This window comes from Coffea eugenioides, chromosome 7 (assembly GCF_003713205.1).
Source record: "Coffea eugenioides isolate CCC68of chromosome 7, Ceug_1.0, whole genome shotgun sequence".
NCBI classification, from domain to species: Eukaryota; Viridiplantae; Streptophyta; class Magnoliopsida; order Gentianales; family Rubiaceae; genus Coffea; species Coffea eugenioides.
Window position 1 is genome coordinate 22,829,953 of NC_040041.1, and position 23,317 is coordinate 22,853,269.

General features: G+C 38.1%; 1 protein-coding gene and 1 non-coding gene across 2 annotated transcripts; one reads left to right on the plus strand and one right to left on the minus strand.

Moving 5' to 3' along the window:
- Nucleotides 1-846: 846 nt before the first annotated feature.
- Nucleotides 847-977, minus strand: LOC113778894. The gene has a single exon (XR_003469360.1). It is a non-coding gene; the product is annotated as a U6atac minor spliceosomal RNA (small nuclear RNA).
- A 5,683-nt stretch (nucleotides 978-6,660) lies between these two features.
- LOC113777153 lies at nucleotides 6,661-9,156 on the plus strand. Its single transcript, XM_027322193.1, has 5 exons — nucleotides 6,661-6,800; nucleotides 6,853-7,872; nucleotides 8,019-8,262; nucleotides 8,341-8,680; nucleotides 8,831-9,156. Exons 1-5 carry the CDS (start codon nucleotides 6,661-6,663, stop codon nucleotides 9,154-9,156), a joined length of 2,070 nt encoding a protein of 689 aa, XP_027177994.1.
- The last annotated feature ends 14,161 nt before the right edge of the window (nucleotides 9,157-23,317 follow it).

The window sequence follows — 23,317 nt, forward strand, 5'->3', positions numbered from 1 at the left end:
AGTTTTCAAGAATTTCATTTGATACAAATCTTTCTATTCTCCGTCTAGAGATATAACCTAGTCTCTTGTGTCATAATGCAGTTGAATTCTCATTGGTTTAATTTCTCTTCACTCATGTAGTACTCAAATGTAAAGATTCATTAAATGACACATTTATATCAATTAAGTATAGATTATCGTAATATACCAATTTTGAATCATGAAACAATTTAAACTTTCTATTTCCAAATGAACAAGAATAATCTTATTTGTTCAAAGCAGAAATAGAAATTAAATTCCATCGAAAAGACGGTACAATAAATGTTTCATTAAGATCCAAATAAAACTCAGTCTTTAACACTAATCTAAAAATACCTATTACCTCTAAAAATACCTATTACCTCAACCTGGACTATCTTGTCATCGCCTATGTAGATATAGTTTTCATTATCATTAGACTTTCAACAATTCAGACCACTCTGTATAGACACATTGATATGAGTTGTTGCACCAGAATCTATCTATCATGTGTGTCCAGATATGAAAGTTAAATTAACTTCAGAACAAACTAGATTAAGAAGCATACCTTTCTTAGCACACCACATGTGGTAGTTGGTGTAATGCTTCTTCTTATTTTTTTTAGCTTCATAGAAGAAATAACCAATTCTTTCCCAGTTCAACCAGTTTCTTTTGTTGTTTTTTTGAGGTGTCATACTTATAAGTTCCTTATTCTTCTTCCTTTTATGTCCCTTGCTTTTATTATTAGTGGTTGAGATAAGTTGAGCACTCTCCATTTGATTTTCCTTAACCTTTTCTCATCGTCTACATAGTGTGATATGAGTTGATTCAGAGACCCAAGTCTCTTTTTGACAATTGTGGATTATAGATCCACCGAAGTGGGAAGCCTTAACCGGGTATATTGGTAACAGGTAATGCCCAAAGGCCGTTCCCGTCGCTGTCAGGGGAGATGCCAACCACCTCTCCTTTTTTATGAACACTTGACAATTGTAGCTCACCTTAAATTAGCTAAATTGTGTAGGAAGAGATATCAAGACCAGATGCACTAGTAATTCTTAGAAGAGTATTAGGTTAAGTGCATTCAACCTAGAAGCAAAATGAGACATCTCCATGATTTATTTTCTGATATTATTTTTACCCCTATATATCATTGAAGTTGAGTCTCCCAAGAGCATACCTATTTCAACCTTTTCACTCTTGACAAATCTCTTTTCAATATCCTTAAGGAATGCCTTAGCTGAAACTATCGTTTCAGATATTATGCCTTTGAATGCTTACCCAATGGTCTTTTTCATTATCGTCAGACACAGACAATTTGATCTATCCCATCTTTCCTTATCTTTCTTTTCAACAAAGGTATTCTGATATTTAAAAAGTGGTGGAAAATCATCCCTTAACACAAGATCGAGATTCATGAGTCCAAGAACTATCAAGAGGTTTTCTTTACAGGACTTGAAGTTTGTGCCATTCAGTGTAGAAATATTGTTGATGTTAGTATTATATTTGCAAGATCATTCACAACTAGACGGAAAACATCAAATAATTAAAACAGGCTCATATAAACCAAAATAATAATAATTCAAATAAAGGTAACCACACCTCAAGATACCGATATTCCAATATTTCATCTTTTGGATAGAAATATTAGTTTCTAAGCGATATCTTGGCGTAGTAATAATCACTGATAATAACATGTCAAAAAATAAATCTTTTTTTGGGGCAATTTATAATTCACATATAAAATCCAAGTAATCATCGCGTGTTTATTACCACAAATGTATATGTAATTTTGTTAAATATTGATCTCCCTTAGGTCAATCTATATTCACAAAGCTACAAGTACACAACTAGTTATATTTTAAAATAAATTAATTTCTGCAATAAAGGTCACTTTGGTAGCATATTATTTCAATTAATTCATTCCAATATATATATATATATACACATAATCATATCAATATTCAAATTTAAAATTATATAAAATTTTAGATCAAAATCAACTATGGTTGATGTGGTCAAAACAATCAAATCTGGTCAACTAGTCAATTCTGGACACACCAGTTAAATGGATCAAAATTTATTGGATCATAGATCCATATCCATAACTTGACCCATACTTTATCAATTAAGTCCAAAATCTTTTTTAAATCCATAAATGCCTTATAAGACTACATATTCATTGGGCCAATATTTTGGATTTTGTGAGGCTCAAATGTTTTATTTAACTTTATTAGGATTCACCCAAAGAAGAGAAACTCTAATTTCCTTGAACCAAATTAAGCCATAAACTATTCAATTTGAAAACCAATATCTTTGTATAAGGTTCTCAAGTTTGGTTACACATAGGGAATCGGCTGATGAGAGCATCACAATAAACAATGAATCCTACACTGATTGTCCATCATGCCCATTGATTATGGCGGAACCCACTAGATTCATATGTAACCAAAATAATGAACCAGATAGAGTTACTCAGTCAAAGACACAAGCACATAAATTGCATTAGAACCACAATTTATGATTGTCATTAGTCTATTTTCACAAGCGCTACATGAATTTCACATGTTCATGTGACAATCACATAACTGAGAAAACAATGATTCTTCTACCAATGGCCATGCAAACAAAATCAAAAGTAATTGTAGTTCTTTATCAAAAAACTTGAAAATTACAAATTATTAAATTCAAATTATTTCTCAAAAATCAACCATATCGGCTTTGATACTACTTGCTAGTGGTTGATTAAAATAACTTTTGGTAAAAACTATCACCTATTGAATCCAGAAAACTTTATGGTGATTACTGAGAAATAAATCAATAACAAAATTTTGAAAGCGTATATGGATTCATACTGACTAACTGGTACTTGAATCTTTGGAGGTTTGGGATAGTTTTTCAAATCAACACGTATTCGTTAATAGCTTGAAAGAGTGTGATGACCCCACCTCACCCTAAAATGCATCATAAGGTTTAGCAGACTGCCTGCCTAACTCTTACCAGAACTCACTACAATGAACTCCCAAATTGGGTTTGTTTACTCCATCAATTAATTATGACGTTCACACTTATATACAACCCAACAAGATTAGAGTATGAGTTTATCTACTAATTCTCAAAATACAAGATTGCCTGCAAAAGATACAAATAGAAAATCTCTATTCCTTCCACTCTCATACCCTATAAGGAAAATAAACTAAAGGATTGAACTTACACCCAGTGAGGTCCTAAAAAAAATCAATAAGTAACATAAATTTGCAAATTTCAGCAACATAACATATTTAATAAACATTTCAAGTCACAATATAATAACTCAATCAATATAAAAGGATACAAGCTCCGTCTAGGAGTCACTTCAATATCACTGTACAATCCACCAATCAATAAGTAACATAAATCTGCAAATTTCAGCAACATAACATATTTAATAAACATTTCAAGTCATAATATAATAACTCAATCAATATAAAAGGATACAAGCTCCCTCTAGGAGTCACTTCAATATCACTATACACTCCACCAATCACTCCCTTATATCCTTCAAAATAATAAACAATCTCCTTCAATGAATATTCACTTCAATTGTCATCGTGATTTTTATTTAAAAATAAGTGAAAAAGGGCCTAGAATGAGACTTTAAAGAATGTGACAGTTTGGACCCAAAATTTAGTCTAAAAGGGTTTTTAAGAAAAAATAGGAGTCGCCACTTGGTATTGAGTTTGGGTGTACCAAATCACTCAAAAATGTTTTTAACAAAAATAAAATAAAATAAAATAAAGCCCTTTTCAACAACTTTAGGTCTTTGAAAATAAGAGAAAATGAGTTTGGGAGTTACGATTGAAAAAAGGGAAGGCAAAGGTTCGATCGACTCGAACCTAAGACACCCTTTCAACCTAGTCTAAACTATGTGCGAGGTTTAGTAAAAAATTTTCTAATCTAACCCTTAAATTTATCATATTTGGATGTTTCCTACATGGCTGCAAATGTAAAGTTATAGAAAATATCGAAAGGGACAAAATATCCATTCAAGGGTTTAATTGATATCAATCGCATTAATTGTGAAGGCCAAAATAATCCCTTGAAAGGGTCACGAATATGCAAAATGAAATTCAAAAGAAAAGAAAATTAGATTATATATATAAATATTAGTGATCAAGGAAAAAGGGATGCAATATAATGGGTATGGGAGGCAAAAACTCGTGACATAATTTTCTTATACAGGGATTAATGGGGTATCTAAATTAAAAAGTTATAATCACCCATTTCTCATGTTCAAAGAGTAATTCTCCAAATTTATACAAGCAAATGAACAAACTTATTTTGCAATTTCTTAAATGAGATGCAGTTCTAATGGTATGATTAATACATATAGAGGGTTGAGGGTAAAGGATAATATAATAGGGAATATCATGCAAATGAAAAAAAATTCTAAAAAAAATGTACATGAAAATGTAATAAATGTCACGCAAGAGATGAATGTAACGCATGAACGATCTAAGGGTCTAACATTGGACTAACCCATTTCTAAAAGTACTTACTAGCGTTGGACTAGCAAATAGGTGGAGTGAGAAGCCACAACTAGCATTGGACTAGTGTGGTGACGTCATGCATTAATAATAACGAATATCGCATAAATTAAAACAAATAAACACATAAGAGCACATAGCACGTAACACATAAACATAATATCTAGATGCAAAAATTCTAAGAAAAGCGGATAAAACACATAACACATAAGCCAAGCAAACACACAAAACCTACCTATTACAGCGGGGAGTCTAACAACAATCAAAAATGGGGAAATATAATAAAATAAACCTATCTATCCTATCTATTACAATAGGAGACCTAATTACAATCTAAAATGGAAAAATATAATAAAATAAACTCATCTATCTTATCTATTACATTTGTCTATCTAATTATAATTTTTCAAAAATATTACCTATCTATTACATCTCGAAATATTTAAATACTTCCCAAATAATTATAAAACTTAACTAAACGAATATAAGAAAATTTGAATGACCATTTGAATCAAATAAATAACAAAGCATATAAAAATATATAAACACATAAGAACATGTAGAAACACATAAGAGCACGTAATTGACATTTAAATAATAATAGGGGTACCTCCGTTTTGAAGTGGTGATTAAATGGAGTCAAATTGCCCTATTTATACTCAAAATGAACAAAAGAATCATGGCACCAATTTAATTGAAATAATAATAATAATAAAAGTACTAAATTCACATTAATACATCAAACATAAAGAAACTTAAGGACATCTAAAAATTACAAGTTGAATACATTCAAAAGTAACATAATTAGCTATTGATGAAAAAACACAATTATAATAGAGAGAGAGTCAAAAAGTCACAAGGGACTAAATTGCAAATATTAGAAAATTTTTGGGGCAAAATTTTTTTAAAAAGTTTAGAGGTCAAAATTAAACAAAAGATAAAATTTAGGGATCCAATTGCAATTAAATTAAGGGCCTAATTGAAATAAATCAAAAATTTATGGGCCACAATAAAATTACTTCAAAGATCAGGGGTTAAAGTAAAAATTTCAGTTTCTAATTTGGGCAAGAAGAAAGGCTCTGGACCATTTATTTTTAGTTGCTTGGGCTAGACGTTTTCGGCCCAAAAGAAAAATGCAAGCTATCTTCATTAAAAGAGAAACAAGCCTAACCGAAAAAATTATCCCAAAGTCCAGATGAAAACCCAGAAAAAGAAACCTCTAGCCCAACCAAAAATAAAGAAACTAGCCTACCAGAAAGAAAACATTAGCCCACTCCCTTTTTTTTCTTTTATTTTCTTTCTTTTTCTTTCTTCCTCCTCCCCTTTTCTTCTTCTTTTCTGGCAGGCTAAAGCTTAATTTTCTGGTCACAAAATTTCACCAAAATACACCTCCTACTTAATTTTTCACGTAGAATCCGTTTTTGGGCTTAATTTTTACAAAAAATGGATCAAAAGTAATGAAATTGCCAAAAAGCCCAGTTTTTATTTTTAAATCACTATAACCTTCACCAAAAATCATAAAATTTATACCAATACACTCTTTGTGACTTCTACAATACAACTATAATCATAGTTTAGAAAAAAAAAACAATAAAACAATGCATTAAAGCAAAACAGCCCAAAAAATGAAGAAAAATATTTCAATGCCTTTTGAGGCTCAAAAACTCCAGAATTTGAATAATCGGATATCTTTCAGGCCCCTCACTAGTTATAACCAACTATCCTACTGAAAATATGCACAAAAATTCATTAATTCGATTTATTTTTCATTTTGGCATTTTTACAAACATTTAACATGCATTCACAGGACCATTTCTCTTTTCTTAATTTTTATTCATGGCTTACTCCAAAAAACTACAACAACACCAGCAACCAATTTATTTCATAAAATCCACAAAATTATTGATCATTAAAGCTAAAGAAAAGAAGAAAAAAGAAAAGAGAAAAAAATTGAACCAGTTTGCATTAAAATAAGAATCAAAGGTGAAAGGTGTGTTGGAAAATTCTTGGGATAGAGGAGGGCCGAGAATTGGAGTTGGGGAGTTTTTCTCCTTGTCTTTGTTTGTGTCTTCTCTTCTTGAGGGAAAAAGAAAGGAGCTAAGATTGAGTCATGAGTTGGAGTATTAGGTTGGTCAAAATGATGGGTTCCTCACCAAACGAAAGATTGCAGAGGAGCTTGGATATGAAGAACATTCTATTAGGTATTACTACTTACTACCTGGTCAAAGAATGCAAGATGGCTTGCTTTACATATTCTCTGAAGAGGATGCAATGGAGTTGGCAAGGATTGGGGAGTGGAAAAAGATGGTTGATGTTTTTTTTTTGTGCATAGGCAAACAGCGTTTCTTGATGGTAATGCCCAAGAAGAAGCTCATGTTGACCATGATAAAGACAGCTATGGTGGTGAAGATAAAAATCCCAAGTGTGAAGCTGATGGGGCGATTAGCAGAGATGAAACTACTACTGCTAATAATGAAGGTGAAACTAATGGTACACCTATTAATTGTGCTAGAGGCAAACACGCTAGTGTAGCAAGGAAGACGAGAAGGAATAGTAAAAAAATTTGTCATAGCAAAAAAATCAGTAAAAGAAAGTCAGACCATTTAGTGGAAGATGATGAATCAAGTGGAGAGGAGAAGTTCCACGATAGTGATTATGATTTTAGTGATGAAGATGAATTTTACAGGACTTTTAGTAAAAGGGAAAATGATTGGGTTAAAATTGCTGATCAATTTAGGGTGAATAAAAGCAACCTTGAAGCTGGACACGAAAAATATAATGGTATAGAAGAAACTTCTTTTGATAGTGTTGAGGAGACAGATTCTTCAACAGACAAGGAATTCGATAGCAACTCAAGTTCAAGTGATAACGAAGGGGGAATTTGTTCTAAATCAAGAAAATATGAGAGGTTTAATCCTAAAACTGACATGGATGACCCAAAGTTCAAATTGAAACTTGTTTTTACTGATAAACAGCTGTTCAAAAAAGCATGCAGAGCACATGGAGTCAAGTGGGGTAGAAAAATCAGATTCAAAAAAGATGATTTGATACGGGTGAGAGCATATTGCAAGGGAAAAGGGTGCAATTGGTTTGCATATGCATCTAAATTAGATAAAACTGGGGACTTTATAATAAAGACAATGATGACAACTCACACTTGTGGAAGAACATCAGATCATGGGATGGCAAATATTAAGTTTTTATGTGACAAGTACTTGGAGGACTTCAGGTTGAACCCCAATTACAAACCAGGTGACTTTGTAAATAAAGTTCATACTGATGTCAATGCAACTATCACTAGGAATGTAGCATATAGAACCAAAGCAAAAGCAAAGGAATTGATAGAGGGAAAGTACACAAAGCAATACAACAAGCTATGGGACTACTGTCTTGCAATTGAGGAAAAAATCCTAGCTCTAATGCTTTTATGACTACTACAGAAAATGATGAGGGTGATGATCAATTTAAAAGATTATATTTGTGTATTGATGCTTGTAGGAGAGGGTTTTTGGATGGTTGCAGACCTGTTGTAGGACTTGACGGCTGCCATCTTAGAGGGCCACACAAAGGAGTTCTCCTTACTGCTTTAGGGATAGATCCAAACAACCAATTATTCCCCGTGATGTATGTAGTTGTTGAAATAGAAAACAAGCACACATGGAGATGGTTTCTCACAGAATTGAAGCATGATCTTCATATCACAAATGAAAGAAAGTGGACTTTCATGATTGATAAGCAAAAGGTCAGTTATAGTTTCTCTTATGAATTGGATAATTATATTTTCTTGCCTAATTAATTAATGAAAATAACCCATTTTTAGGGACTCATTCAAGCAATACATGAGCTACTTCCGGGTGTGGAACACCGCATGTGTGTGAGACACATGTATAATAACTTCAAGAAAGAGCATCCTGGCATTGCATTAAAAGATAGAATATGGTCTGCTGCAAGAGCTTCCTATGAAAGCAGATTTGCTAGTGAAATGGAATCATTGAAGGAGTTCGATGTAGAAGCATTCAATTGGCTAGTGAAACATACAACACCAAAGGAGTGGACCAGATCACACTTTAGGATACTTTCCAAGTGTGACATCCTTCTGAATAACTTATGTGAGAGTTTCAACTCTATAATTTTGGATGCTAGGGAACAACCAATAATTGGTATGCTAGAGACCATCAGATTCTAATTGATGGTTAGGATGGAGAAAAAAAGAGAGTGGATGAAGAAGCAAAAAGGTCAACTATGTCCCAAGATACAAAAAAGTTTGAAAAAAATTAAAGATAATGCTCGGACATGTATTGCTACTGCAGCTGGAGTGTGGAAATATGAAGTTAGATGCATGTATGGGGATAGATATACTGTGGATTTGGCAAGTAGAACTTGTAGTTGTAGAAAATGGGACCTCAGTGGAATACCTTGTTCACATGCATATAGTGCCATCACTTTGACAGATGAAGAACCTAAAACTTTTGTTCATGACTGTTATTCAAAGGAAGCCTATATGAGGGCCTACTCTCCAGTTATAGGCCCTATGGATGGAGAAGAATTATGGCCAAAGGCAAACAAGGGTCCTTTGCTTCCTCCGGAAAAAATCAAGTTGCCTGGAAGACTAAGTAAGAAGGAGGGAGCCAGATGAAGTACCAGCTCCTAAGAAGAATTCAAAGCAGGTGCAGAAGTTGAGTAGAATAGGCCTGATGTCTTACAAGTGCAGGAAATGCAAGATGACTGGTCACAATAGTCACAAATGCATTGATGGTTGAAATAAATGAAGGGAGTCAAGTTCAAACTAGAGAAACTGCTTTTGTTTCAAATAAGAAAAATAAAAATGCCACTGGTGTGCCTGCTAGCAGCACATCTTCTCATGAAGGATTTATGCCAGAAGCACCAATGGCAAGACAGAATACATCAATTTTATTTACATCCAGTCAAGTCTCCGAAAATAGAAACCATGTTCTAGTTCAGTAAATTCAATTTTGTAATTATTTCAACGTAATTTTGTAGTATCATATTCATTTTCAATAGACTAACCTTTTTCTATTGCTTTTCTTGCCCAGGAATCGAATGGTGAAAAGAACTACAAGTGTGGAGTGTGTCGCAGAGTCAACCATACAAGGCGCACATGTCCTTCCACCATTGCTGCTCTTTATAGGAATGCACTTTATTGAAAGAATATCAGTTGTGCAGTTGGACTTCACATAGTGTTCCAACTAAGCAAGTGTCATTGAAGCAATTTTTTGACTGCTACTGCTGTTTTAGTTTCACTTTTGCTACTGTCCTAAGAAAGATGTTTTGGACCTAGTTTCTTTGGCATTTTGGTTAGTAATCAAGTACTGCTACTTTATTTTGCAATACTAGAAGTTCATTCCAGCTTATCTTTTGTAATTTTTCAGCTTGAACCCAATTTTCTTTTGCATTTTGGTTTGTAATCAATCACTGCTACTTTATTGTGCAACGTTAGAACTTCATTCCAGCTTATCTTTTGCAAATTTGGTAATTCAATCCAGCTTATTCCAGCTTAGGCTAAGTTTCTTTCAAGTTTTCTGCAAGAGCTTCTGTGGCCATTTATTAAGTTTTCTGCAAAATTGTAGTACGTGTGACTGGGGCAATAGGAAATATACACTGACGTCTTGTTATGTATAATGTACTTCTTTCGGGTAATATATATTTAATTATTAGCTTTTTGCACTTTCAACGTTTTAACTTAAGGCACGAAAAAGTTGAAAAGAGGGGGGTGTACCTTGAACCTGGTCCAGGCTGCTACTTCTTTTTCCTTGCCTCTTAAGAGATGCTTCTGATGCTGCAGTTTGGTTGCCTTCTACAATAGGTAATTTCACTATCAAATCAGCCAAGAAGAAACTAGTTACTTCACAGGGTAAACTTTCACAGTTTGACATTGTGTGAGGTAGAAAACACGTCCCTTGGCATGCCTTTATATTGTGGTTAGCTTGTAGATACCAGGGATGGCTTGTCGGCTTGGGGATTAGTGGTTGATACAGGCTGTTGTTTCTACTCTGCTGCACAGGAGTCACTTGAGCATCTATTTTTTTTTATTGTTCATATTTTACCCACATCTGGGAGTTTATCATGAGTAAGTGTTTGGTTTTCAGGATTGAAAAGTGCATGGGATAGAGAGTTGTGGGTGGATGATCCTGAAAAGAATTAAGATTTCAGGATTGAAAAGTTTTCTGCAAAAGCTAATTAAGATTTTTTAATTGTTTAATTTATTTGTTAGAAATATATTTTTGTGAGTGAACTACCCATTCTACCTCTAAAATTTGTAACCGGGTTGTTAGATGATTTGATTCACAACTGAGAGTTGATTTCTAGGATGTAAACGTTTGGATTTTTAAATGTGAAGGACCAATTTGTTTCGTTTTAAATATGAGGGACGAAAAGAATTTTTTTACAAAATGTGAGGGACGAAACATGTCATTTTTCCTACATTTAAATTTTAGAAAATTTCCTTTATAAAGTGTGTCTTGCATCTGAATTATTTGATGCATGAAGTATTTTAATCACATAAAGGCTGGTGGTTAAAAAAATGAATATAAAAAAAAGGAAATTATGAAATTCTTTTGTCAAAATACAGATTTTTTTTGGCTAATTTGATATCCTTATAAAGTCTAGAACACTTTATGTTTGAGAGTAGTTATAGCATCTCAAACATTGGTGTACTAAAATTTTGATCACATATAGTTTAGTGATTAAAATCAAGGATTTCTAGTCAACAAGTTGACTACTTATTTTTTATGAATTTTCATTAGAAGTTTTCTTGCATCGTATATTTGGGAGTAACCACAGCATCTCAAATATACGGTGTAAAGAACTTTAATCACACAATTTTAAATGATTATAAAAGGAAAGAAAAATTCAATGAAATTCGGTCAACATAAAGTTTTTGACTATTGACAAATAACAAGATGCCATGTTAAGAATTCACTTTTACATTATATATTTGGGAATAGCCACAACAGTCCAAATATTTGATAAGAAAAGATTTTCATCACATACAGTTGATGATTGAAATTATGAATTTTTAGTCAACATATTGACTAGTTGACAATTTTTCTTATAACGTTGTATACTTAGGCTGATACGAACCAAGAGACACCATTGCAAACTATTCGAGTTCCCCTAAGACCCGTGACTCGAGCACGAGCTAAGAAGATGAGGGAGGAACTCCAAGGGCTTGTTCGTGAGATACAAGACCAAGAAATTGTCCCCAAGGTCATTGAGGGACTTGAGCATAAAGGAATGAAGGTCATCCATGTGGTGCACGTCAAAGAGAACCATGTGTGACCCTTCTCTAGTCACATTTACTGTTTTAGTTAAGTCATTGTAATAAGGGTTTAATGGTCTATAACCTTGCTTTATTTACCTAAGGGATGACCTTATAAGGTTCGGTCAATCTCACAATTCTTAGTCTTATGAAAATAGTCAAGTCTACAATTCTTAGTTTTAGTCAAACCCACAATTCTAGATTAGTTCCACATTATTTAGTTTTTCATCTCTATGTAAGGCTATAAATAGCCCACACTTCCAACGGTTTTAGGCATTCAATCAATAAATCAGATTTTGAGAGTTTTCTTGGTTTCTCCAAGGCTTCTTGAATACCTTAAAATTTCTCTAGGTGTTCGTGACTTATCAATCTAGAATCGCACTAGGTTGTGACGTCTTCTACCATTATACCAAGGTTTGTTAACCACGTGATTAACGGGTTGAGGTCATCCGCTCCAAACTTGGTATCCTTTTGTCGATCCTGAAACTAATCTTTTACAGGTTTCGTCACAAGATTGGCGACGTTCGTATCAGTTGGTAATTAGAGCTAGTTAAGAGGTATCACGTTGTATCCCTTTATTTATTTCCTTTTCGAGTCAAGTTGTCCAAAATTCTGTTTCGTGTTCTAAGTTTGCTATTCACAATTTTCAGATTTGTTGTATCGTGTTCTTGCGTTATTTTTCCAGATTTGTCGCATCATAAACTTGCGTCTAGTTGTTGTTAATTACTGTGGTTAGTCTTGTTTGGTCCAGCCTTTTTTTGTGTCTTATTCTTGATTCTTTGTGTTTGTGTCTTTTTTCTATTCTGTTATATCCATTTAATTCCAATTTTTTGTTCTATTTGATTATCTGAGGTTACTGTTCATCCGAAAAAATCAATTTGTAGCAAGGGTTTTAGAGTCCTATCTAGTTGTTACTTTATGTTCTTGTTGTTTACATAAAAAAAAGAATATAGCCGGCTGACCATACAAAATTCTTGGAAATCTGTCTTGATCAAAACTTGGGTTTCTTGAAGTTCTTGATTGTTTAAAACCACAATCTTGAAGTTCTTGGAACATTAGTTGGGATTCTTGAAACCAACCAAAATCTGTCTTGATCAAATCGTGAAATCTTGGATTGTTTGGGGAGGAAATCATCTTCAATTTCGTGTTTCTTGAATTCTGGAAATTAACATCTTGAATTCTTGAAAGAATCTTGAAATTTCTGGGTTTTAGGAACCAAATCTTGGTAAACAACAAGGCTGCAAAATTCCAGCTGCCAAAATCCTTGTCTTCATCACAACAATCTTCTTTTTTAATCAAGAACATTTAAACCACAAAATTTGACTCTTGAAAGCCTCCAGAATTGACGATTTATAAGAAGAAGAACATTCAGCCATAAAATTTGACTCTTGAAAATCAGCCTTCCTAAGCCACGAAATTTGACTCTTGAAAACTTTCAAATTTGACTATTGATTGTGATAAATGTCTTCCTAAAAGCTGACCATCGAAATATTGTTGTCTAAGAGGCCCCAAGTCAAGTCAATTTTTTTTAGATTATTCAAGTCAAAATTTTCAATCTATTCAAAGTCAAATTTTTCAACCCGTTCAAGTCAAATTTTCGTTCCCAAAAACAAACAAATCAGTTCCAATCTTGATCTTGATCTTAGAATTCGTGGGAACCAGTAAATAGGAAGATTAATCCTTGTTTCCAAAGGATTAAGGAAGAAAAGTCAGCCTTGGGTTTCCAAAACAATCCCACCGCAACACAAATTTCTTTTTCATTCGGATTCCATCTTTGCAACCGTTGGAGAATTTCTGTCCAATCATTAATTTTAAAAATTTTTGTGCATCATTAGGACAGTTTTAAGTGTCATTCTGAATCCTCTAAGTGTCCATTTACCTACCAAAATACTGACCAGAAATACAGCAACCAGCAGCTCAAAGTTTCAGTTTCGAGTAGAGTTTTGTCTAGGATCCTTAAATTTCAATTTTGAGTCATTCATTGAGTTGTGGTCAGTCCCTTCATCTTTTGTTCTTTTTCGTTCAAAGTGCTACAATCTTGTGACCTTGGTTGGTAAGTCGAACCACACTAGGAGAAGTTCTAACTTCTTCAAGGAGTTGACCGAGGAGCCTTGAAAACACCTTGATGAGTTCATTAGAGTGTTCAAACATGAGAGCGAGATTAAACACGTGAGGAAGTGTGCGAGGTAAACATTGCTTCTTTCCATTATTATTTTTTTATCCTATACTTCACCATGGCAAACAAGGGGGGAGCAAGCTCCCAAGTTTTTGATCGTAAACTTTTCATAGACGCAATCAAAGGCATGGGACGCATGATGGACCAAAAATTTGAACTGATGCACCAACGCATTGACAGCTTAGAGTTGTCTCATGGAAGCTCCAAAGGCAGCCGTGAAAAGGCTTATGCACATAAGTTTGGCGACTCTGACTCGGATAACAACTATGAGCATAAGCAAGGTAGGTCCAAGCAAGATGTTAGGTCTTCAAGTGACCACATTCCGGGCATAAAGATGAAAATTCTGCCCTTCCAAAGACGATCAGACCTCGATGCCTACTTAGAGTGGAAAAAGCGGATTGAACTTGTCTTTGACTGCAATACTTACTCAGAGGAGCAAAAGGTCAAGTTGGTCATAGTTGAATTCACCGACTACACCGTTGTGTAGTGGGATCAACTCTCCACTAGTCGAAAGAGGAGTCATGAACCTAACATACAAACTTGGACGGAGCTAAGAAGACTAATGAGGAAGCGTTTCGTACCAAATCACTACTATCGTGACTTGTACCAAAAACTTCAAACCCTCAATCAAGGAGCACGAAGTGTCGAGGGCTATCACAAGGAAATAGAAATACTCATGCTATGGGCAGACATCATGGAGGATCGAGAAGCAACAATGGCACGCTTCTTGAACGGACTAAGGCTCGAAATCGCTGACCAATTGGAGTTACACCACTATATAGAACTTGGGGACTTAGTGGAGAAGGCTATCAAGATTGAAAGGAGGATTAAGAGGAGGGGTTCGACTCGGAGTTACTCCAACTTTTCACCCTTTTATCCCCAAACAATACCACCAAAGAAAGAGGATAAAGGACCGAGTAATTCCATCCCTTCAACACCGAGGCCGGATATGACTAAGTAAGAGTCTAAGACAATACTAAAGACTGCCATTGAGTCGAGTATGGGGCGAAATCGAGATACTAGATGCTTCAAATACCAAGGCTGAGGGCATATTGCTAGCCAATACGCGAACCAATGCACTATGATCATCTTACCCAATGGTAAGTTTCTCACTGATGATGAAGATGAGAAGGAAGAGTTGCTATCCCTTGAAGAGGAAGAAGAGGAAGCATTGCCTGTCGATGAATGAGTTGGACTCGTTGTTAGAGGAGCCTTAGCAACCCAAGTGAAAGCCGTCAACCATGCACAAAGGGAGAACATTTTCTACACTCGTTGCTATATCAAAGGCAAGGTATGTAGTTTGATCATAGATGGAGGTAGTTGTGCTAACGTCGCTGGTGCCTTAATGGTAGAGAAACTAGCACTATCCACTCTACGACATCCAACACCTTATCGTTTGTAATGGTTGAATGATAGTGGGGATGTTCGTGTGACCAAGCAAGTCCAAATATCATTCCGAATTGAAAAGTATGAGGAAGTGGTGTTATGCGACATGGTCCCTATGCAAGCATGTCACATACTATTGGGGAGACCATGGCAATTCGACAAGGGAGTTACATTCGATGGCATTACCAATAAACACTCCTTCAAGTAAGGCGAGAAGAGGGTTGTGTTTGTGCCACTCACTCCTATCCAAGTTCGTGAAGATCAAGAAAACTTGATCAAGGAGAGTGAGCTCGAGAATGAGAAGAAAAAAATAGAAAAAGCCGAGAGATCAACAGAAAATGATAAGGCCAAGAAAATTGAGAGGAAAAAGACATATGGTGAGCCGGCCAAAATTGAAAAGAGAGAGAAAAGACAAAATCTATTGATAAAAGCCAATATAGTAAGAAAAGTTTTGAGTGTTAATACACCCATCTTTGTACTTTTGTGCAAAGAGGTGTTAGTTGTTATAAGTGATTTTATTAATACTCTACCATCTAGTATTGTCTCTCTTTTGCAGGATTATGAGGATGTCTTCCCCGATGAGATTCCAAATGAACTACCACCACTAAGGGGAATTGAGCATCAAATTGACTTGGTTCCAGGTGCCCCACTTCCTAACAGACCAGCCTACAAAATGGGACTAAATGAGACAAAAGAGCTCTAACACCAAATCAAAGAGTTTCTAACAAAGGGATGGACACGAGAAAACTTGACCCCATATGCGGTTCCCGTCATCTTGGTGCCTAAAAAGGATAGAAGTTGGCGAATGTGCACTGACTGTAGGGCCGTCAATGCAATAACGGTAAAATATCGTCACCCTATTCCTAGACTTGATGATATGTTAGATGAGTTATATGGTGTTGTGATTTTCACTAAAATTGATTTAAAAAACGGTTATCATCAAATTAAGATGAAAGAGAGGGATGAATGGAAAACGGTTTTTAAAACCAAACATGGCTTGTATGAGTGGTTAATTATACCATTTGAACTAACTAATGTACCTAGTACATTCATGAGGTTGATGAACCATGTACTTCGTCCATTCCTTGAAAAATTTGTAGTTGTGTATTTTGACGACATCCTGATTTATAGTAGGAGCCTAGATGAGCATGTTAAACATGTGAAATTTGTTCTTAATGTATTTCGAAGGGAAAAGCTCTATGCTAACCTTAAGAAGTGCTCCTTTTGTACGGATCAACTTGTTTTCCTAGGCTTTGTTGTGAGTAAACAGGGAATCAAAGTGGATGAAGAGAAGGTTAAAGCAATTCGAGAATGGCCTACTCCAAGCACGGTGGGTGAGGTACGCAGCTTCCATGGTCTTGCCAGTTTTTATAGACGATTTGTTAAAAATTTTAGTACCATTGTTGCACCTCTAATTGCTGTAATTAAGAAAAATGAGCCATTTGTGTAGGGTGATACTCAAGAATGTGCTTTCCAAATGCTTAAACATCAACTCACACACGCACCACTACTTGCATTGCCATGCTTTGACAAGATGTTTAAAATAGAGTGTGATGCATCTGAGGTGGGTATTGGAGCTGTCCTAATGCAAGAGAGCAAACCGATTGCATACTTTAGTGAAAAACTCAATGGGGCAGTTTTGAACTATTCCACTTATGATAAGGAGTTGTACTCCTTAATCCGTGCTTTAAAAACTTGGCAACATTATTTGAGACCAAGGGAATTTGTCATACACACTGATCATGAGTCGCTTAAACACATTAAATTACAACACAAGTTGAATAAGCGTCATGTTAAGTGAATTGTATTTATTGAAACCTTCCCTTATGTGATTAAGTACAAAGTGGGGAAAACTAATGCTGTTGCTGATGGATTATCATGCCGGTACTCTTTGCTCACTCAACTTGATGCAAGGTTGTTAGGATTTGAGTTAGTTAAAGAATTATACATCAATAACCCAGATTTCTCAGGTATTTATGACTTTTGTGGTTCAACAACTCAAGGTAAATTCTACATCCTTGATGGATTTCTTTTCTACCTCAATCGGCTGTGTATACCTAACTGCTTTATTCACTCTTTACTTGTTAAAGCACACGGAGGTGGCTTGATGGGACACTTTGGCGTGGCTAAAACCTTATCTATCCTTCAGGAGCACTTCCATTGGCCAAGGATGAAGCAAGATATGGAACGAATGGTGGCTAAATGCATCACTTGCCACAAAACTAAGTCTAAATTTCAACCCTATGGCCTTTATAGTCCTTTACTTGTACCTAAGGAACTTTGGACCAACATTTTCATGGATTTTATTTTAGGCTTGCCTAGGTCAAAGAGGGGAAATGATAGCATCTTTGTTGTTGTTGACAAATTTTAAAAAATGGCACATTTTATACCATGTCATAAAACAGATGATGCATCGCACATTGCTGATTTATTTTTCAAAGAAATCATTAGATCGCATGGCATGCCTAGGACAATTGTCTCTAATAGGGATGTCAAATTTTTGAGTTACTTTTGGAAAACTTTGTGGAAAAAATTGGGTACCAAATTGCTATTTTCAACTACTAGTCACCCACAAACTGATGGTCAAACTGAGGTTGTCAATCGTACACTATCTACACTCTTGCGTGCCATCATTAGAAAAAATATTAGAACCTGGGAAGAGTGTTTATCCCATGTTGAGTTTGCATACAATTGCACGGTGCATAGTTTTACTAATTTTTCACCATTTGAAATAGTCTATAGTTTTAATCCTTTAACACCACTAGACTTATCACATTTACCTTCTTCTGAACATATTAACATGGATGGTGCTAAATGAGCAGATTTTGTCAAGAAATTACACGAGCAGGTACGCCTAAACATTGAGCGAATGATGGACCAAGTTGCTCAATGGGTTAACAAGGGATGCCAACGCGTCGTGTTTGAACCTGGTGACTGGGTGTGGTTACATCTACTTAAGGAAAGATTCCCAGTCCAAAGACGCAATAAATTATTTCCCCGAGGAGATGGGCCATTTCAAGTCATCAAGCGCATCAATGACAATGCTTACAAACTGGACCTACCTAATGAGTACAATGTGAGCGCATTCAATGTCTCTGATCTATCTCCTTTTCTTGCAGACAATGAAACTGATTTGAGAAGAAATCCTTTTCAAGAGGAGGGGGATGATACGAACCAAGAGACACCATTGCGAACTATTCGAGTTTCCCTAGAACCCGTGACTCGAGCACGAGCTAAGAAGATGAGAGAGGAACTCCAAGGGCTTGTTCGTGAGATACAAGGCCAAGAAATTGTCCCCAATGTCATTGAGGGACTTGAGCATGAAGGAATGAAGGTCATCCATGTGGTGCACGTTAAAGAGAACCATGTGTGACCTTTCTCTAGTCACATTTGTTGTTTTAGTTAAGTCATTGTAATAAGGGTTTAATGGTCCATAGCCTTGCTTTATTTACCTAAGGGATGATCTTATAAGGTTCGGTCAATCCCACAATTCTTAATCTTATGGAAATAGTCAAACCTACAATTCTTAGTCGTAGTCAAGTCCACAATTCTAGACTAGTTTCACATTATTTAGTTTTTTCGTCCGAACCACCTGTCGAACGTCCGAACCCTGCGTCCAAACCACCTGTCGGACGTCCGAACCCTGCGTCCGAACGTCGTCAGAGAGTCATCAAATCTTTGCGAAATTTCTCGGACGTCCGATGCGATCGATGTGCGTCCGAGGCGTGTGTCCGATCCTTCCGGACGTCCGATGCTTCCTCACGAGCGTCCGACAGAGTTTCCTTCTTGATGTTCTTCATCCTTTCGGACGTCCGATAGCTTCCTTTCGGACGTCCCACATGAGTGCCCTGTTTTTGCTTTTTCTTTTGTGCCACAAGAATCTGTTCTAACAAATTGCTCACATAAAAACATTAGCCCAAATCTACATTTTGGTTTGTTAATCATCAAAACCAAGGATTGATTGACCAAGGTCAACATTCTCCTTCTCAAACATTAAGTTTGGAAGCTACATTGGATAACAGTTTTTAGCTTTGACCTTTGCCACTTGAGGTGTCTTCTAAATCCTGAAAGTTTAACTTTAATCATTAGACCAAAACTGCCTTAGTAAAATCAAATTAAAAAGTTACAAAATATTGATATGTATTATATACAAAAATTATAGATATTAATTAATATTATACATTGACAATGATACATTATCATTGTTAGATGCTTGACAACTGATTTGAATTGTAAATTTACATTTAAATTTTATATAACTATTAAGCGTCTGACTGTAATAGTGTATATGAGGAGGTGATTTTTGGTGGGTAGTTGAACCGACTTGAATCAGCCTCTTCTAAGGTGAGGTGAGGTATATCTGCTTGTCCGAAGTGAATGGCGGGGCTTCTCCCCTGGGATCACTCCGACGCTCAAGTTAGTATGAGAACGAGATAAACAATAGTATTGTCAAATGAACAGTATGCTTACTTGTTGGGAGTGTGTGTGGGGTATTTATAGAAGGAGAGTAGAGGACAGGGCGGAAGGCTCATGCTAGTGGGACCCACTCTCTGGCATTACGGCTCTGTCCCCTGTCAGGAGGCCTGACCCTGACACTGTAGTCTTCTGGGTATGATGACGGAGAGTATTGTGCAGGTGCCATTAAGTGCCTCTAGTGCTTTTCAGATAAAGCACTGGTCCCGGGTGATGTCAGGTGGCTTGACATCATCAGCGTGCAGCTGAGGTGGAGGTGCCGAGGTCACCTACACGGTAGACTAGGAATCCGGCCGAGCTCAGGGGTTACGCCCAAGACACGGATGAACTCTGATAAGGAACGAGGTGGGTTCACCTCGGACATGCGGGGTGGCCGAGGTGAGCATCCTCAATAAGCCCCCCAAGCTTCGGGAGCTCTGGGCCAGGGAGGTACCGAGGCTTCCTTGTGCCGAAGTCGTAAAGAGTCGGGGTCCCGAAACTGCTCCGGAAGATGCGGGGACGCGACACGTGGGCGAGTCAGTTGACAGGACGTGGTCACTGGTAATCATCGCGTCGAGAAGTAGTGGGACGTTTCGTGCAGAGGGTGCCAGTCGAAAGGACGGGGCATTAATGAGGAGAGAGGGAGGCACGGCGTTTTGAATTCGAGCGTGGCCGTCTTTTCGCATTCTTGCCGCCTCTTCGGATCCCCCCCCCAAACCCTTATAAATAGGGGGTCCTTTTCACCGTATGGCCCATCACTTTCTTTCTTTGCCTGCGACTTGCAAAATTTACGAGTGTTTGCGAGATCAATCCCTGCCGCCGAAGTCATCCTCTTCGTTCGATACATGTCACAGTAAGTATTTTTCTTTTCATCTATTCCTTCCACACATGGCCAAAACGGCTAAAACCCACAAGGAAACTGTGAAACCAGGCTACCAGGCCGAAGAGGTGCCCGACACTTCGGAAGAAACGGCTTCGTCCAGCTCTGGGGGATCGGCGTCAGGTGCTGCGGAAGGTTCAGCCGAAGTGGGAACCGGGGAGACAGCCTCGGTGTCTGAGACATCCGAGATGAGTGAGGGCGGTTCCGAGGTCGTCTTTAATAGCGAACTCGGAACTCAGATGCCCCATGATGAGGGAGTACTGGAGCCAGTAGCTCCGAGGGACGCAGCCCGAATTGACTTCGGCAAGATGCCGAGGTTCAGAAGTCGAATGGGAGAAGACAGGGCTCAGAAGGTGATAAGAAAGTACCCCTTCAGGCCGGGGTATATCATCACTTCGCCCGGGCAGGATGACTCAGCCGAGAAGCCGCCCATGGGCACTGTGGCAGTCTATATCCAACAACTGGAGGCCGGGTTGAGGATGCCGACGTCAAGGTTCTTCCGGGACGTGCTCCGCCACTTTGGCGTAAAAATCACCCAACTCGTCCCAAACGTGGTCCGCATTCTCGTAGGTTTCGAGATGCTGTGCCGACATCAAGAAGTGACTCCGACTGTGGACCTCTTCCGCCGATGTTATACCCTCAAGGCACATGGGACAGATAAGGGGTGGTTCTATGTCTGCAACCGGAGCAACACCGTCCCGAAGCTAGTCATCAGCGCCCCTACTTCAATAAAGAATTGGAAGCGTGACTTCATCTTCATCTCGGCCGGGGACTTCCCACGGGGTTTTTGGTGGAGGCCCATCAAATCGAAGGCCGACCCTTCCGCGGGGGATCACGAGGAGGAGTCCTTCCAGAAATTGATGGGGTCCGGACTTCGGATCTTCAGCTGGGACCACCCCGAGGCCGTGCTGGTCGATGGGGGAATTAGCCGAGCCTTGATCCCTCCTGACAAGCCTCCCTTCTTTTCCATTAAACTTAAGAAACCCTGTAATTTTTCTTTCATAGCTTTCCTTTTACCTCGGCTCTGGCAAATAATAATACTTGTTCTTTGTGCAGTGACAAAATTGTTCGACATCATCATGTCGGGCTCGGCCGAGGTGGCCAAGAGGTCGAAGAGAAAGAACTCGGGGGAGACATCGGCGCCTCCGCCCAAAATGAAGTCTCAAGGGCAGTCTTCCAAGACCTCGGTAAAGAAGACCACCCCCACCACGGCAGCCCAGAGCAGCTCGGCTGCTGCTGCCACAGGGTCCACTTCTTCAGTTCCGGAAGGGGTGCCATTAGGGGTGACTACGGCATTTCCACCTCCACATGGTCGAGGCAAACAGTTGAAGGCTCCAGTCAACGCGGTGACGGGGTCTTCACTATGGAACCGTTACCAAAGCCCCCCAGTGTTTTCTGGGAAAGATAAATTTCACCCCGGCGACCATTGGTGTCCGGACTAGACGCTTAAGGTCAACGACAGGTGCAGCAATCCTCGGGTTGCACAAGACTTGGTGATGCAGTCCAGCTTGCCGAGGGACGTGGAGTTCACAAGAAAGCTGACTCCGGCCGAGATACTCCAAAGCGTCATGGTGACCACGGCCTCCAACACAGCCTTTGTGGCCGAGATGGCACATCGGTACTGTGAGTTACTTGAGGAGCAGGACACCGGCAAGCTGCAAGATCAGATTGCCAAGTTGAAGAAAAAACTGGTGGTGTCCGGGTCCGAGAAGTCCGAGCTTCAGCGACGTCTTCAAGAGGCCGAGACTAAGGAGGAGGAGGCCGAGGCCACTACCAACAGTCTGAGGTCGGCTCTGGAGGAAGAGCAGAAGAGGTCAGAGGAGGTGAAGAAGTCCCACGAGCAGGCCCCCGAGAGCGCGAGGACTTCGGCTGTAGAGGATTTCCGGAGGTCCGAGACCTTCATCGGGGACCTCGGCCAGCTGACAAGGCCGAGCTTCATGTTTGGCTTCACATCGGCCATAGACGAGGCCGCAGCTTATCTATCCTCTGAGGCTTTGGAGTCCTTGAGGAACAGTGCCAACTATAATGAGGACTCCAAGGAGCTGTGCAATCGGATGGCCGAGGGCATCCAAGCTGGAAGGAATTTGGCCGAAGTCCAGGACGAGTTCAACAAATGGTTAGCTGAGCTCGATGAGGTGTTCGAGGAGGAAGGAGGAGAGGACACTGGGGGTGACGTCGGCGAGGAGGCTGCCGAACAGCAAGGAGGAGGTGGAGAAGATACTCACCCCGGCGGGGAAGAAGCCGGGGAGGCAACTGGCCAAGAGGGAGCCGAGATGGAGGCTTAGCTCATAGGGGTTTAAGTGTAAATCCGAGGTGGGAGATTATTAGCAATACTCCTGACCTCGGTCTTTTGTATTCTTCTTGTAATGCCTTTTCTTATTTGAATGAAAGATCTATTTCTCCTCACTTCGGCTCCTTTAATTTCTTGCTTCGTCCCCTATTTGTCCCCCTTATTTTCTGATAACGGATGTGTAGCATCTTGGTATTGAAAAATAACTAAGCAGCTGAAGTGATAACTTAGTAAAATTTTCAAACATAATACAGTCTGAGGTTCTCGACGTGCCAAGTCCTCGGCACTAGAGAGCCATCTCGGTAACTCAATTTACAATACCCATTAAGATTAT

Bases quoted from the DNA above. Each gene is read 5' to 3' on its own strand.
- LOC113777153 (XM_027322193.1), top strand. From the start codon at position 6,661: ATGGGTTCCTCACCAAACGAAAGATTGCAGAGGAGCTTGGATATGAAG. The intron at 6,801-6,852 runs GCAAGGATTGGG...TTTTGTGCATAG, and splicing joins AAGAGGATGCAATGGAGTTG to GCAAACAGCGTTTCTTGATG. The intron at 8,681-8,830 runs GTATGCTAGAGA...TTGCTACTGCAG, and splicing joins TAGGGAACAACCAATAATTG to CTGGAGTGTGGAAATATGAA.